We start from the raw sequence: 17,410 nt of genomic DNA, 5'->3' as shown, positions 1-17,410 counted from the left end.
GTGAGTTCCAAGAAAGGCGCAAAGCTACACAGAGAAACCCTGTTTCGAAAAACCAAAACCAAAAAAAACAAAAACAAAAAAACCCTGTTAATCAACTTGTAGCTGGCCGAGGACTCTAGAGGGCGCTCAAGGGTTTTTCTGTACTTTTTGGTTTCCTTAAGGGAATTTACAAGTGTGGCTAATCTGCAGCCTCTACTCTGTGGAAGACACAGTGCCTCAACAGCAAACCATTAAGACAAACTCGCGTGCGTGCGTGTGTGCGTGCGTGCGTGTGTGTGTGTAGGAGGCTCTGATCACGGAAATGTTTTTGGAAATTAGATAGAAAATCCTGCTAAGAGTTTGGAGAAAATTCCATGTCCATTAAAGGCATTTATTGGACCTCATATTCTTTCACTTTTGTCTTTGTTTTAATGCTGCACCTTCTTTTCTCTGTTCCTTCTTTGTCATCTTTCACCTTTACATATTTCCTCCTCTGTCCCTTCATCTTCCTCCCAGGCTGTTACCGTCAGGAGCTCTGCAAACTGATGTGTGAACGGCTGAGACTCAGCACGTGGAAAGTGCAGCTCGGTGTCCTCCAGTCGATGAACGCCTTTTTCCAGGGGTAATTTGCTTCATGATCCAGGTTTTTATTTTATTTCCCTATTGAATGGAAGTCTTAACATTTATACATTTTTATTGAAAATGGATTCTTTTCTCATACAATATATCCTAATTATAGTTTCCCCTCTGTCTACTCCTCCCAGTGCCTTCCCACTTCCCTCCCCTCTGGATCCACCCCCTCTCTGTCTTTCATTAGAAAAGAACAGGGTTTCTAAGAGATAACAACCGAAAGTGACAGAGCAAAATCTATCATATCAGAGTTGTGCATGGCAGTCTAGCAGGAGGAGAAGAGTCCCAAGGAGGCACAAGAGCCAGAGACCCACTCGTTCTCACAGTCAGGAGTCCCATGGATGCTAAGCTAAGAGCTGTAATATAGACACAAAGGACCTGGTGTAGACCACGTAGGCCGGGTGCTTGCTGCTTTAGTGTCTGTGAGCTCATATGTGCCTTGCTTAGTTGATTCAGAGGGCTTTGTCCTCCTGGTGTCCTTCATCTCTGACTCTTACAGTCTTTCCACCTCTTCTTCTGGGGGATTCTCTGAACTCCGAAGGAGGGGGTCTGATGTAGACCTCTCATTTAGACTCTCTCTCTGCATAATGTCTGGCTATGAGTCTCGGCAACTGTTCCCATCTGCTTCTGTCAAATCAGACATTGGTTGGCTACTCACACAAACCTGTGTCACCAATGCCCTAGTGTATTTTGCAAGCAGGACAGATTGCAGTAGGCCAGAGGTTTAGTGGCTGGGTTGGCGTCCGTGTTTCTCTTTTGGTAGACTGCCTGCAAAGTACCTTTCCACACCAGGGACTAGAACATAGGAGTGAAGGCTCCATGTGGACACCAGATCAATGTCTCTATGTTAAATTAGTTGTGTGGGTGCTGTCCTGGGCAATGGGGTCCTACTCTCTATTATAGAGAACAACCCTTTGTCTTGTCAACAGCCTGGGTTGCTTGGAGATTTCTGTGGCACCCACCTTGGCCAACAGCTCAGTTGAATGCAGCCCAGTCCCATAAGCCTTGCCTGGCTACAAGAGATAGCCAGTTGAGACTCCTTACCCCCAATACTAAGAACCCTCATTAAGATTACCTTCATAGATCCCAGAAAGTTATTACTGTACTAGGTTTGCACACCACCCCACAAATGCCCCCCAGTTCTAGCCGTCTCTCTCCACCCTCTTTTCCCTCTACCCTATCTCCTCTGCACCTTGTTCCCTACCCCCTCCCCACCTGTCCCCAGTCTGCCTATAAAATCTACTTTCCCCTCCCAGGAAGATTCATGCATTCCCCCCTCAGACCCTTCCTCTTTACTTAGCCTCTCTGGATTATAGCTTGGTTATCATTTACTTAACAGCTAATATCCACATATAAGTAATTACATACCATAGTTATCTTTCTGGGTATGGGTTACCTCACTCAGGATGATTTTTTTTGTAGTTCCATCCACTTGCCTGCAAATCTCATGGTGTCGTTTTTTAATAGTACAATAATACTGCACTGTGTACATTTACACAGTCATATTATTAATTTAGACACCACTAGTATATGAAGTAACATGATAAAGTGATATGTTCAGATAGAAGTTATGCTAGGAAAGTTGTAAACTGTTTGTTATGGGTAACATTGTATATCACTTTCATCTTTATAGGTTAATGCTTTTGGAAGAAGAACATGCTGATCCTGAAGCTCTGGCTGAAATTCTTCTTGAAACTTGTAAATCAATTACTTATTCTTTAGGTGAGTGAGTAACTAGATCTTTTTTTTTTTTTTTTCTTCTTTTTTTTTTTATTATTATTATTATTATTATTTTACAACACCATTCAGTTCAACATAATAGCCACAGAATCCCCTGTTCTCCCCCTCTCACCCACCCCTCCCCCTAGCCCACCCCCCATTCCCACCTCCTCCAGATCAAGGTCTCCCACGAGGACCGGGGTTGACCTGGTAGACTCAGTCCAGGCAGGTCCATTCCCCCCTCCCAGACCGAGCCAAGTGTCCCTGCATAAGTCCCAGGATTCAAACAGCCCACTTATGCAACGAGCCCAGGACCTGGCACCAGTGCACAGCTGCCTCCCAAACAGATCAAGCCAAATGACTGTCTCACCCGTTCAGGGGGCCTGATCCAGTTGGGGGCCCCTCAGCCTTTGGTTCATAGATCCTGTGCTTCCATTCATTTGGTTATTTGTCCCGGTGCTTTATCCAACCTTGGTTTCAACAATTCTCGCTCATATAAACCCTCTTCTTACTCACTAATTAGACTCCCAGTGCTCCACCAGGGGCCCAGCCGTGGATGTCTGCCTTCAGATTCCTCAGTCCTTGGATGGGGTTTATGGCACCACTATCTGGGTGTCTGGCCATCCCATCACCAGAGTAGATCAGTTCCTGCCGTCTCGTGACCATTGCCAGCAGTCTTTTGAGGGGGTATCTTTGTGGATCTCCGTGGGCCTCCCTAGCTCTCTGCTTCCTCCCCTTCTCCCCTTCTCATGTGGTCTTCATTTACCATGGTCTCCTATTCCTTGTTCTCCCTCTCTTTTCTTGATCCAGTTAGGATCTCCCACTCTTTCCCTCGACTGTCGCCCTTCATTGTTCCCACTCATGACCAGGCTGTTCATGTAGATCTCGTCCATTTCTCCGTGTCTTTTTTTGGGGTCCCGTTTTCCAGGTAGCCTCACTGGTGATGTGAGTAGCAGTCTAGTCATCCTTGTTCCACATCTAGCATCTTCCTATGAGTGAGTACATACCATATTTGTCTTTCTGAGTCTGGGTTACCTCACTCAGGATGATTTTTTCTAGATCCATCCATTTGCCTGCAAACCGTGTGATGTCATTGTTTTTCTCTGCTGAGTAGTATTCCATTGTGTATATGTGCCACAATTTATTTATCCATTCTTCAGTTGAAGGGCATCTAGGTTGTTTCCAGGTATTGGCTATTACAAACAATGCTGATATGAACATAGCTGAGCAAGTGCTCTTGTGGTATGATTGAGCATTTCTTGGGTATATGCCCAGGAGTGGTATAGCTGGATCTTGGGGGAGATTGATTCCCAATTTTCTAAGAAAGCGCCATATTGATTTCCAGAGTGGTTGTACAAGCTTGCATTCCCACCAGCAGTGGAGGAGAGTTCCCCTAGTTCCACATCCTCTCCAGCATAAAGTGTCTTCAGTGTTTTTGATCTTAGCCACTCTGACAGGCGTAAGGTGGTATCTCAGAGTTGTCTTGATTTGCATTTCCCTGATGATTAGGGAAGTTGAGCAATTCCTTAAATGTCTTTCAGCCATTTGGGATTCCTCTGTTGAGAATTCTCTGTTTAGTTCTAAAGCCCATTTCTCAATTGGACTATTGGTCCTTTTGATGTCTAATTTCTTGAGTTCCTTATATATTCTGGATATCAGTCCTCTGTCAGATGTGGGGTTGGTGAAGATCTTTTCCCATTCTGTAGGCTGTCGCTTTGCCTTGTTGACCGTATCCTTTGCTCTACAAAAGCTTCTCAGTTTCAAGAGGTCCCATTGATTGATTGTTTGTCTCAGTGTCTGTGCTACTGGTGTTATATTTAGGAAGTGATCTCCTATGCCAAGGCGTTCAAGACTATTTCCTACTTTCTCTTCTAGCAGGTTCAGAGTAGCTGGATTTATGTTGAGGTCTTTGATCCACTTGGACTTAAGTTTTGTGCACGGTGACAGATATGGATCTATTTGCATCCTTCTACACGCTGATATCCAGTTATGCCAGCACCATTTGTTGAAGATGCTTTCTTTTTTCCATTGTATACTTTTGGCTTCTTTGTCAAAAATTATATGTCCATAGGTGTGTGGGTTAATGTCAGGGTCTTCAATTCGATTCCATTGGTCCACATGTCGGTTTTTATGCCAATACCAGGCTGTTTTTATTACTGTAGCTCTATAGTAGAGCTTGAAGTCGGGGATTGTGATGCCTCCAGAAGTTGTTTTATTGTACAGGTTTCTTTTAGCTATCCTGGGTTTTTTGTTTTTCCATATGAAGTTGAGTATTGTTCTTTCCAGATCTGTGAAGAATTGTGTTGGTATTTTGATGGGGATTGCATTGAATCTGTAAATTGCTTTTGGTAAGATTGCCATTTTTACTATGTTAACCCTGCCTATCCATGAGCATGGGAGATCTTTCCATTTTCTGAGATCTTCTTCAATTTCTTTTTTCAGGGACTTAAAGTTCTTGTCATATAGGTCCTTCACTTGCTTGGTTAGTGTTACCCCAAGGTATTTTATGTCATTTTTGGCTATTGTAAAGGGTGATGTATCTCTAATTGCCTTCTCAGCTTCTTTGTCCATTGTATATAGGAGGGCTACTGATTTTTTTGAGTTGATCTTGTATCCTGCTATGTTGCTGAAGGTGTTTATAAGCTTTATCAATTCCTGGGTGGAATCTTTGGGGTCACTCAAGTATACTATCATGTCGTCTGCAAATAGGGAAAGCTTGACTTCTTCCTTTCCAATTTGAATCCCCTTAATCTCCTTATGTTGTCTTATTGCTCTGGCTAGAACTTCAAGTACTATATTGAATAAGTATGGGGAGAGTGGACAGCCTTGTCTCGTTCCTGATTTGAGTGGAATTGCTTTGAGTTTCTCTCCATTTAATTTGATGTTGGCTGTTGGTTTGCTATATATTGCCTTTATTATGTTTAGGTATGTTCCCTGTATTCCTGATCGCTCCAAGACTTTTATCATGAAGGGGTGTTGGATTTTGTCAAATGCCTTTTCTGCATCTAGTGAGATGATCATGTGGTTTTTTTCTTTGAGTTTGTTTATATGGTGTATTACATTGATGGACTTTCGTATGTTGAACCACCCTTGCATCCCTGGGATGAAGCCTACTTGATCATGGTGGATAATTGTTCTGATGTGTTCTTGGAGTCTGTTTGCCAGTATTTTATTGAGTATTTTTGCATCAATGTTCATGAGGGAGATCGGTCTGTAGTTCTCTTTCTTTGTTGCATCCTTGTTTGGTTTAGGAATCAGGGTAATTGTAGCCTCATAGAAGGAGTTTGGTAATGTTCCTTCTGTTTCTATTATGTGGAACAATTTAGAGAGTATTGGTATTAGCTCTTCTTTGAAGATCTGGTAGAATTCTGCGCTGAAACCATCTGGTCCTGGGCTTTTTTTGGTTGGGAGACCTTTAATGACTGTTTCTATTTCCTTAGGGGTTATTGGACTATTTAAATAGTTTATCTGGTCTTGATTTAACTTAGGTATGTGGTATCTATCCAGAAAAATGTCCATTTCTTTTAGGTTTTCCAGTTTTGTGGAGTAGAGGTTTTTGAAATATGACCTTATAATTCTCTGGATTTCCTCAATGTCTGTTGTTATGTCCCCCTTTTCATTTCTGATTTTGTTGATTTGGATTCTCTCTCTCTGTCTTTTGGTTAGTTTGGATAAGGGCTTGTCTATCTTGTTGATTTTCTCAAAGAACCAACTCTTTGTTTCATTAATTTTTTGTATTATTCTCTTAGTTTCTAATTTATTAATTTCACCTCTCACTTTGATAATTTCCTGGCGTCTATTCTTCCTGGGAGACTTTGCTTCTTCTTGTTCTAGAGCTTTCAGATGTGCTGTTAATTCACTAGTGTGCGATTTCTCCAACTTCTTTATGTGGGCATTTAGTGCTATGAATTTCCCTCTTAACACTGCTTTCATAGTGTCCCATAAGTTTGGGTATGTGGTGTCTTCATTTTCATTGATCTCTAGGAAGTCTTTAATTTCTTTCTTTATTTCTTCCTTAACCCATTGGTGATTCAGTTGAGCATTATTCAGTTTCCATGAGGTTGTAGGTTTTCTGTAGTTTTTGTTGTTGTTGAAATCTAGCTTTAAACCATGGTGATCTGATAGAACACAGGAGGTTATTCTGATTGTTTTGTATCTGTTGAGATTTGCTTTGTGGCCAAGTATATGGTCGATTTTAGAGAAAGTTCCATGGGGTGCTGAGAAGAAAGTATATTCTTTCTTGTTAGGATGGAATGTTCTGTAGATATCTATTAGGTCCAATTGGGTCATGACATCAGTTAAGTCCTTTATTTCTCTGTTAAGTTTCGATTTGGGAGATCTGTCCAGTGGTGAAAGTGGGGTGTTGAGATCTCCCACTATTAATGTGTGGGGTTTTATATGTGGTTTAAGCTTTAGTAATGTTTCTTTTACATATGTGGGTGCCCTTGTGTTTGGGGCATATATGTTCAGAATTGAAACTTCATCTTGGTCCATCTTTCCTGTGACGAGGATGTAATGTCCTTCTTGATCTCTTTTGATTGATTTTAGTTTGAAGTCTATTTTGTTGGATATCAGGATGGCTACCCCTGCTTGTTTCTTAAGAACATTTGATTGAAAAGTCTTTTCCCAGCCTTTTATTCTTAGGTAGTGTCTATCTTTGAATTTGAGATGTGTTTCTTGTATGCAGCAGAAAGATGGGTCCTGCTTTCGTATCCATTCTGTAAGTCTATGTCTTTTTATAGGTGAATTAAGTCCGTTGATATTAAGGGATATTAATGACCAGTGATTCTTCATCCCTGTTATTTTTGGTGGTAGAGTGTGTGTACTTCTCTTCTTTGGGGTTTACTGTTGTGGCTTTATCTATTGCCTGTGTTTTCAAGTGTGTATCTGACTTCCCTCGGTTGGAATTTTCCTTCTAGTGCTTTCTGTAGGGCTGGGTTTGTGGATAGGTATTGTTTAAATCTGGCTTTGTCTTCGAATGTCTTGTTCTTTCCGTCTATGATGATTGAAAGTTTTGCTGGGTATATTAGTCTGGGCTGACATCCATGGTCTCTTAGTGTCTGCATTACATCTGTCCAGGTCCTTCTGGCTTTCAAAGTCTCCATTGAGAAATCGGGTGTTATTCTGATGGGTTTACCTTTATAGGTCACTTGGCCTTTTTCCTTGGCTGCTCTTAATATTCTTTCTTTATTCTGTACATTTAGTTGTTTAATTATTATGTGTCGAGGTGACTTTTTTTGGGGGTCTAGTCTGTTTGGTGTTCTATAGGCTTCTTGTATCTTCATAGGCATTTCCTTCTTTAAGTTGGGAAAGTTTTCTTCTATAATTTTGTTGAATATATTTTCTGTGCCTTTGAGTTGGTATTCTTCACCTTCTTCTATCCCTATAATTCGTAAGTTTGGTCTTTTTATGGTGTCCCAGATTTCTTGGACATTTTGGTTCATGACTTTGTTGGCTTTAGTGTTTCCTTCGACTGATGGAACTATTTCTTCTACTGTATCTTCAATGCCAGAAATCCTCTCTTCCATTTCTTGCATTCTGTTGGTTATACTTGCATCCGAAGTTCCTGATCTTTTACTCAGGTTTTCTATTTCCAGCATTCCCTCTGTTTGTGTCTTTTTTATTTTTTCAATTTCCCTTTTCAGTTCTTGGACTGTTTCCTTTGTTTGTTTCATTGCTTTTTCATGATTTTCTTTCAGTGTTTTATTGTTTTCTTCCAGGACTTTAATGTTTTCTTCCAGGACTTTATTGTTTTCTTGGAGGGCTTTATTGTTTTCTTCTAATTTGTTTGCCTTTTCCTCTAGTTGTTTACAGCGTTCTTCCAATTTTCTTGTCTTTTCCTCTACACAAGCCTCTACCTTCTTCATGAAGTTACTCATAAGGCTACTTTCTTCTGCTTCTTCCAATTTTTGGTGTTCAGGTCTAGATGTTGGAGGCGAGCTAGGTTCTGGTGATGCTGTATTGCTCTTCATTTTGCTGTATGTACTTCTGCCTTGACGTCTGCCCATCTCCTTGTGGTTCCTTCCTGGTCTTATCAGTGTACTTGTTTCACAAAGAGCTGACAGACTCAGGAAGACTCTCTTGTCCAAAAGGGAGTTCTCTTGTCCAACTCTTTGGTCCAGAAGGGAAGTCAGGGGCAAGCTCTGGTCCAGAATGGCAGTCGGGGACAGGCTGGGAGCTGGGGGCCGGTCTCTAAGTCTCAGGAAGTGGCTGGGGTCTTGGGCAGATGGGCGTGGGAGCAGGGCGCGGAGATTGCAGGGGCTTCGGGGGGGGGCTGGAGAAGGGGATCCCTCCTGGTGGGGCTAGAAGGGGAGCTGCCCAGTGGCCAGAACCCGGCGCCAAGCTGTGCAGGCCTCCCCGGAGTGGCTGGTGCCCAGGGATGGGGTCCGGGCTGGACCCGGGTACTCACCTCTGGTCCAGAAGGGAAGTCCGGGGCAGGCTGGGAGTTGGGGGCCGGTCTCTAAGTCTCAGGAAGTGGCTGGGGTCTCGGGCAGATGGGCGTGGGGGCAGGGCGCGGAGACTGCAGGGGCTGCTGGGGGCTTGGAAAAGGGGATCCCTCCCGGTGGGGCTAGAAGGGGAGCTGCCCGGTGGCCAGAACCTGGCGCCAAGCTGTGCAGGCCTCCCTGCAGTGGCTGGTGTCCAGGGATGGGGTCCGGGCTGGACCCGGGGACTCACCTCTGGTCCAGAAGGGAAGTCGGGGGCAGGCTGGGAGCTGGGGGCCGGTCTCTAAGTCTCAGGAAGTGGCTGGAGTCTCGGGCAGATGGGCGTGGGGGCAGGGCGCGGAGACTGCAGGGGCTGTCGGGGGGCTTGGAAAAGGGGATCCCTCCCGGTGAGGCTAGAAGGGGAGCTGTCCGGTGGCCAGAACCCAGCGCCAAGCTGTGCAGGCCCGAGTAACTAGATCTTGAATAGTTTTTTATTGCTGTTTATTTTGTTTCTGGAACTGGTGCTGGTGGTCAGGCACAGTCCTTCATGCATGCTACTGGGCAGGCACCCTACCACTGAGCTACATCCTCACCCCTTTTTTGTTTTGAGTTAGGGTCTCTATGCTGCCTAGGTTGGGATTGAGTTTATGGCCCCAGTCACCCAGGTAGCTAGGATTATAGTTTGTGTCACTGTCTTAGTTAGGATTTCCATTGCCGTAAAGAAACACCATGACCAAGGCAACTCTTTTAAAGGAAAACATTTAACTGGGGCTGGCTTACAGTGTCAGAACTTCAGTCCATTATCATCATAGTGGGAAACGGCAATGTGTTGGAGAAGTAGCTACATCTTGATGCGCAGGCAGCAGCAGGAGACTGAGTGCTACACTGGGCTTAGCTTGAGCATAGGAGACCTCATTGCCGGCCCCCTTAGTGATAAACTTTCTCTGACAAGGTCACGCCTACTCCAGCAAGGCCACACCCACCAGTATAGTGCCACTCCATGTGGGCGAATCATTCAAACACTTAAGACTGTGGGGGACATTCCTGCTCAAACCACCATAGTCACCATACTTTGCTTAAGTAACTTTGATTTTAAAACTAAGGAGCTGAGTCTCAGGATCTAGATTTCTGGAACAACTACTGACTGTTCTGTTTATATGCTATATGTCCCCTAACAAGGGTGTTTTATTTGGAATTACAGTAGAATTTTAGGTTTGAACCTTTACGTCAGCATTAAATATTTATTTAAAAATAGTTTCCAGTTTTATAAAACAGCTGTTAAAATAGTTCCGTTAGTACCTGTATATACTTAATCAAGAGCCATTAGCTGTGGATAGGGAACACTGTGTTCCCTTTATCTTTAGGGCTTCTTTCTGTATGTATCTTTTTCCTGAGCCTTTCAAAAGTATATTGATTATAACATGTATCTTTATTCTTAAATTCTTAAGTGTATATTCCTTTTTATAACAACAGTATAGTTATCAAATATATACAATATTGCATGGATGCAGTGTTCTTTTATCAATTTTTTTCTCATTCATATTGTAATTTCTTAAGTAATTTTTTTGTAAGATCTCACATCCCCTTCAATTCTTCATTAAAAAATATAACCCAGGACCACATATTAAATATAATTGTCATAATTTTATAGTCTCTCTTTTTTCTTTTCTAGACAGGGTTTCTCTTTGTTGCCTTGGGTATTCTCAAACTCGCTGTCTAGTCCAGGCTGGCCTCGAACTCACAGAGATCCTCCTGCCTCTGCTTCCAGAGTGCTGGGATCAAAGGTGTGAGCCACCACATCCAGCCTTTAGTCTTTTTTCAACTGGTACCCTCCTTCAGCCTTTCTTTCTCCTATATTCATGAGTTTGAAGGATAAAGCCTTTCCCTCTCTCCTCTGGAAAAAATAGTTCTCATTTGCTGTTTGTTTGGCATTTCCTCAGGCTTGGATCTAGCTTATGAATTCTGATGTTAATAATGTTTTCCCTCACAGCAAGAGGCATGCCGTGTTCACAGCTTTCCTGATTTTTCAATGTTAATTCTGTTTACCTAATCAAGGTGCTATGGATTTTCTCTCTAGTATCGTTCTTATTTTCCTCATGTCTAATAGATAGTGCTTGAGAACATACTTTAGGATCATTCAAATAATCTCCTTCAAAACTGCATCTATTAAACAGTTTGTGAGAAGACAACATAAGACCATGTAAATGTACTTCTCTTCAAAGTTTATTCTTTAGATTTTGCATACATTTGATGATTCTTCTCTGAGCCAGTTTTTTTCTATGATGATTTTTTTCAACTCAAGCTCTTTCTCCACATTAACTATTTGGTAGTTGGCATTTTATTTTGAACAAGATTCTTCTCTTCTTCCTATTTATTTATGCATCATTAACTGGTATTGATTCATACCTCCCCAACAACCTCTCAATGTTTTGTAATTAATTATTTTTAGGATTTATCTTTTATCATGTGTATGTTCAAATGAGTACTAGTGTCCACAGAGGCCAGAGGTGTTAGGTTCTCATGGAACTGAAGTTACAGGCTATGTGTGGACTGGGACTTGAACTCTGGGCCTCAGGATTACATGCTGCTGAGCCATCTCGCCAGCCCCTGATTATTTTCATTAATTAATTGGTTACTTAATTGTTCTAAATATGGCTAATGGAAGTCCCTTCAAGCGGATTCCCTGTCCTTTTGGTGGATCACAATTATTTTTTTGCAATAATTCACTGCCCTGGATTTGGATGCATATTAATTTTGGTTAGACATTGTGGAGATGTATTGTTTGTAATCTAAGAAATAAAACTTGCCTGAAGATCAGAGGACAGAGCCAGCCAGAGAGTTAGCCACAGAGGCCAGGCAGTGGTGGCACACACCTTTAATCCTAGCACTCAGGGGGCAGAGATCCGTCTGGATCTCTGAGTTCAAAGCCACCCAGAGCTACACGAGATTAATCCAGTCTAAAAGAGAAACAGCCAGGCAGTGGTGTCATATACCTTTAATCCCAGTATTTGAGAGTCACATACCTTTAATCCCAGCACTTGGAAGGTTGAGACAGGAAGTGATGGGGTGGGCAGAAAAAGGAATATAAGGCAGGAGGAGACAGGAGTTCGGTGCCCTTTCGCTGAGGACCCTGGGGCACTCAGTCTGAGGATTCGTGGAGATAGGATGCTCTCTTTCAGGTTAAGAAGTTGGTGAGGTGAGAAGTAGTAGTTGTGGCTTGCTCTGCTTTCATCTTGATGTCTATCTGACTCTGGGTTTTTATTATAAGACCATTTAGGATTCATGCAACAAGACATTTTCTCCAAAAACTTAATGCCTTTTGTGAAAGAGTATGTATGTATCAACAAAACTTATTTTATTTGTAATTCTTACAAGTAGCATGCTTTTGTGGATGTAGAACTGGAAGCTAACAGAATTGTCTTTTCAGGTTTCTAGGTGTTCCTAGATGATGCTCTTTGGTAAAATGAGGATCATACAAATCAAAGACCTGTCTTATGTATGACATGATGATGACTGTGTGTTTGGGATAGTGTCTTTTGATCTCCTACATCTAAGATGGGTCTTTAAATATTACCATGGTCTACAGTGCCTCAAAATAGTGAATGTGGATATATAGCATAATTTTAAGTATTTGATAATAATTAGCAAATAGAAGTTTACTTCCAAAATGAATCCACAGAGTTTTAACTTTTTTTGTTTCAGAAACATTAATTTAATCTTGGGAGCTCTGTCTTTAAAACATACTTATGAATTGCATGTTTTTCCTCTTAGAAAATAAGACCTACTCATCTGTGAGAACAGAAGCTTTATCTGTGGTAGAATTACTGCTTAAAAAACTTGAAGGTGAGTTCTTCTGATTAGAGCACCAAAAATCTAGGGTATTTCATGGCATATACTTTAGAAATTTTTTATTTCTGTTTTTACTGATGGTATAAATACACATTAATGTATGTGTACATACAAGTAGACTATACAGAACTAAAGTCACAAAATTTTAAAGATTTCAATGTTGTTCTCTATGTTCATATATTTCTAATGAATTATTAAGCTAGAGTTATCTTGAAGTAATTGAAGTAATAAAATTTTGTTTCCATCATGAACTCTTAGGAATCTTAGTTAATCTCAAGAAGTGGTGATGGTGACAGAGCAGAGCCTGTGGTGTGCATGTAAATAACAGGACACAAGGAAGAGCTGCAAGCTGTCAGTCAAAGACCCACTTGAGTCACATATTCCCCAAAGCATGTTTTAGTCCTCCATTTCTTTCTCTTTCTCCTTTAAGAAACCTAGAGATTCTGTTGTGCCAATGGTAGAAGCAAAACAGCTTCTCAGCTTCTCTCCCCCATGTTATAGAACTGTCTCTGGTTTCAAAGAGAAACCCATTTTCCCTTCTTCCTTCACTTCCTTCTCTTTTTGCTGTTCTCCTAGTTGATGAATTAATGTGCAGAAATGAAACCGTTTTCATCACAGCCTTGTGAACTTGGCGTTTGTACTTCCCCTCTTTTTTCTTAGCAGCATATCCTAGGTCTCTGCAAAATGGGCCCTTTAGACTCAGTGATACTAAGTATCGCACAGTGTACTTTTTTTTTTCTTAAAATAAAAAAGCCTAGGCACTTAGCCATATGGTTGAATTCCCATTTTTCCAGGTAGATATTAATATGGTCTAGATAACAAAAGTGAGGTAAAATAACTTGCTTAAGCTGGACATGGTGGTATAGGCCTGTAATCCCAGCCTTGAGAGGTGAGGCAAGAGGATCGGGAATCTAAGGCCAGCTTGAACTACAGGAGACCCTGATACGACGATAATTACTTGCTTGAAGTCACATCACTAGAGACAGAGCATTATAAATGGAGTTAAGATTTGCTGTGCTTTCTTATTTTTTTAAAAATTTCAGTACTTACATGGCTCTCCAGGGCTTTCTGTTAAGAAAGGGGTAATAAAGTGTTATCTACTTAAACTGTGCAATTATGAAACTTATCAATTTTTTGGCATGTAAATTACTAAATAGCCCTCTGTTATGGCTGAGATGCCTGTTTTGCTCCTGTGCTTGGATGCATCACTCTTCCCACTTCGCTGTAGTGTAGCTCATCTCCCTGGGTCTCATTCACACTGCGGAAGGAAGGGGTGAAGAAGCTCCCTGACATGCTCTCAGGCTGTTGACGGGGGTGGGGTGGGGGGGAGAGGTTTTAGACCCCTCTCCAGCCTGTGACTGTTACATGCTGTTCTCTTTATTAGACAGTGGCTGTCTCATTGCTTGGGGGATAGGATATATGGAAGAAAGGTTAGGATTTTTTTTTTCTCCTTGCTTGTTCTATAATGATTTTCTTTCTTTTTTTCTTTTCATTCAGAAGCTAAACAGTGGGAAAGTCTGACAGCAGAATGCAGAAGACTCTTGGTTGAGTCTTTAGCTACTATGGAGACAGACAACAGACCCGAACTGCAGGAGAAAGCCTCAGTATTGAAGAAAACACTTGAAAGTCTGGAATGAGTGAGAATGGGAGGAAAGAAACAAGTGCCATGTTCTTTTGGGATGGAAGTTTGGAAATGGTGGTATTCTTTAAAAACCAAGTGGGGGAGTAAAGATTACTCTGTAGCATGCATCATTCCTTGGCTGAAATAAAAAAAAAAAAGCCTTAAATTTTGCTTCTTATTAGCTTTATTTTACATGTCTTTAAAGTATGTGGGCTAAGTGTGCTTAGTAGAACTTGGGTTTTCAAAAGGTAGTTGTAAATAAGTCTGCCAGCCATTGTTGCTAAAAGAACTGAAACTATTATAAATGGAATACAGGGCAAAGCTGGATTAAAATCTTTGAACTACATCCAAGCTAAAGTTATTGCAGGAAGGGATCCTGTAAGTCACTCGATTTATAATCCACTTGCATACCCAAAGTAATAGGGTTGGGGATTACAGCTTCTTTCCTGAGGGCAGAGTCAAGGCCATACCCAGAGTTTAATGTCCTGTCCTAGATACTTTTCTCAACCTGCTACAAAACCAATGTTTACCTTGCCATACCCTAGAAATTCCCAAAGAGAGGTACATTTAGGGTCTCATACAACAGTTCTTATACCAGAGCTAAACTGACTCTTTATCACTGGGTTCTTGAAAGTCAGATGCTGTGCATTTCCTGTGTATAGGTAGTCAATTTTTAGGAAATGGTTGTTCAGCATGCTTACAGGTTGAGAATAATTGGGGTTCCATAACATTCTGATTAAAGTCTTTTCACTAGAAGATGAAAATAGATGGGAACAAGATTGTTCTTCTATCTGTATCTGTGATTATGTATTTTTTCAAAATCTAAAACAACAGTAAAAGTTAGAGACTGCCTTGGTCTAGACCACTTAAAATCTCAAAACTGTAACGGCAGCATTTTCTACTGCTTTTCATGCGTACAGTGAGACGTGGTAGGATAGATGGAAAGCCTTTTATTTAACTGTCTAGGGATTTCTCTTTCTTAAACGCCCTTTCTCGAATTAGCATGATACCACTCCCGGAGAACTGCTCTTGCTGGGGTCCTCCCCTGCTTTCTGCTGCTCCTGCACCTGCTGAAGGGTGCAAAGTTGGTTTAACTTAAAGGTTTATGGTAAGCTAAAAACTCTATAGCTTGTCTTGGGTTCTGGAGCACAAAATTAATTTATACATCTGGTACTGTCCCCATAATGACATCAACACCTGGAATCTGTGTGTTCGATATTTTTGGTGGAAACTCAGTGTTTATTAGTTTGGTATTCTCCAGACCAGTGTATTTAAAATATTTTTAACTGTGACTCATAATAAGAATAGCCTTTTACATCATGACCCAGAATGTGTGTGTGTGTGTGAGAGAGAGAGAGAGAGAGAGAGAGAGAGAGAGAGAGATGTATGTTTGAATGTAAAATCTTTAACTGAAATAAGTATTTCTTGAAGAAATAGTTAAGTTTGATATATTTTCATCTCTCTGTGTGTCTCTTGTTGTAAATGTTCTTCAGACTCACTGCATTTGTTTCCTAATTCACAACTAGGTTGCTATTCACGTTTGAACAATACCGTCATTAATAGTACCTGAACTACTATGTTTGGGAATGTTTCTGAATGAAAACTGTTTACAACTAAAATATTCAGTGCTTAGTATCATCTTGGCTGATACTGTACTGTACTAGTGAGTTTGCAGAACATCGTGAATTTTAAGGAATCTATTGTAGAATTGCATTTAAGAAAGACTTTTGCTTTAGAGAAAAACAAATGGCTTCAAATGTTCTTCAGAAAGCTGTGGCCTCTCGGGTCTTGGTGTTTGGGGATCAGCATTGAATGACTAAGGACCTATCTGACTTTCATTTGTAGTACCCAGGGTACTTCCGTGGCAAGAATACAGTGCAGGTCAGGTGTGTTGAAGGTGAGAGTGTAAGGGCAAGAATGACATACTTGGTCTGTAGCAAATATTGAAACCTCATCAAATTTTATGCTTTTAAAGCTTTTTGTTATTTAATATTGGGGATTTCCCTTGGTGCTGAGAGTGGTGCTAAGACACCTGAACCTTAGTGCTATTGAATTGCATTTCTTTTACTTTCTTGAGCACATTTCTAATTTATATACTTAATGCCTTCATATTTGCCAGTCAAATCATTTTCATAGCTAGTAATGTTACTGTTTCAAATGTAGTTTGTAGTTGGTATACACATGTTTATTTTCAAAGGTTAATAACCAGGACTTTGTAATTGTGAAATGTTGGGACTGGTGAACAGGAGGTAAAAGTACCTGTACATTCATTTATAGATCATCAGTCTTTATTTGCAAAAGCATTCTTGAACAGGTTTGGTTTTTCTCTATATAGTTACTTCTATTTGCCACACAAATAACTAATTTGTAGAACCTGTTTCTTATTCCTGCCATTAGTTCACTAACTATATCTTTATTGATATGTGAAAAGGAGAAGTTTGAAATGTGGCTGTTGGGTTAAACATGAAAATGGGCTACGGTTTTGGTAGTCAAAAGCAGCTGTTTCATTGAATGTTTGTGCCCAATTTACAGTTCCAAGGGGATCTTGTCTATAACACAGTCCACCTTTATAAGGGGGCTACCAAATCCCCATTGCTTTGCCCTTCCTTTTTAAAAACTCATGTATTATTAACCAACAAGGAAAAGAATAAAGATATGACCTCACTGGTTGGTGCTCTGTCAGCAGTTGTGCTGTGTGAGCACTGCCTGCCCTTGGGGAACATTTCTACCTGCTGCTGTCACAGTATATTCATGCTGCTTGTTAAGTTCAGGGAGTTATTTTGACATTGGCACTTACTGAACTGTGCAATCTGTCATTAAATGGATGTATATGTAACAGATTTTTGTATTTTATATGCAACTTCTTCATAGATCTGCAATGTTATTAGCTACCTAAGCATGAAATAGACTTACTTGAAAGGAAAACCTCACCTATACCCCAAAGATATTAAATGGTAAATAAAAGCTGCATGACTTGGTGTTTTGAAGTAGTGCTTTTAGTTTTTACTAGTTCTTTTGGAAAGTAATGTGACTGCTAACACTTTGATTAGTTGTTCTTTAGGAAGGGAGGGAGGGAGGAGAGAGGCCTTACTGCCTGGCATCTTCTCAGCTATGTCTAATTAATAGAAATTTCTGATTTAAGTATCTGGGAGTTCCAAGACATCATGAACTGCTGCTGCCACATACTTGG

General features: G+C 40.9%; 1 protein-coding gene across 8 annotated transcripts in view; it reads left to right on the top strand.

Annotated features, from left to right (window-relative positions):
- Positions 1 to 17,207, top strand: part of Ecpas (Ecm29 proteasome adaptor and scaffold) — a 133,492-nt gene extending 116,285 nt beyond the window's left edge. For all 8 annotated transcript variants that reach the window (XM_076564279.1, XM_076564276.1, XM_076564280.1 and 5 more), the window contains 4 exons: positions 496 to 601; positions 2,243 to 2,331; positions 12,522 to 12,593; positions 14,097 to 17,207. In XM_076564279.1, coding sequence (XP_076420394.1) covers positions 496 to 601; positions 2,243 to 2,331; positions 12,522 to 12,593; positions 14,097 to 14,236 — 407 coding nt within the window. In that variant the 3' untranslated portion in view covers positions 14,237 to 17,207. The remainder of the gene's footprint in view (positions 1 to 495; positions 602 to 2,242; positions 2,332 to 12,521; positions 12,594 to 14,096) is intronic.
- Positions 17,208 to 17,410: the final 203 nt, after the last annotated feature.

The sequence above is a fragment of the Peromyscus maniculatus genome, chromosome 2 (assembly GCF_049852395.1).
Source record: "Peromyscus maniculatus bairdii isolate BWxNUB_F1_BW_parent chromosome 2, HU_Pman_BW_mat_3.1, whole genome shotgun sequence".
Taxonomy (NCBI): domain Eukaryota; kingdom Metazoa; phylum Chordata; class Mammalia; order Rodentia; family Cricetidae; genus Peromyscus; species Peromyscus maniculatus.
This window is presented reverse-complemented; position numbering and strand designations above follow the sequence as displayed.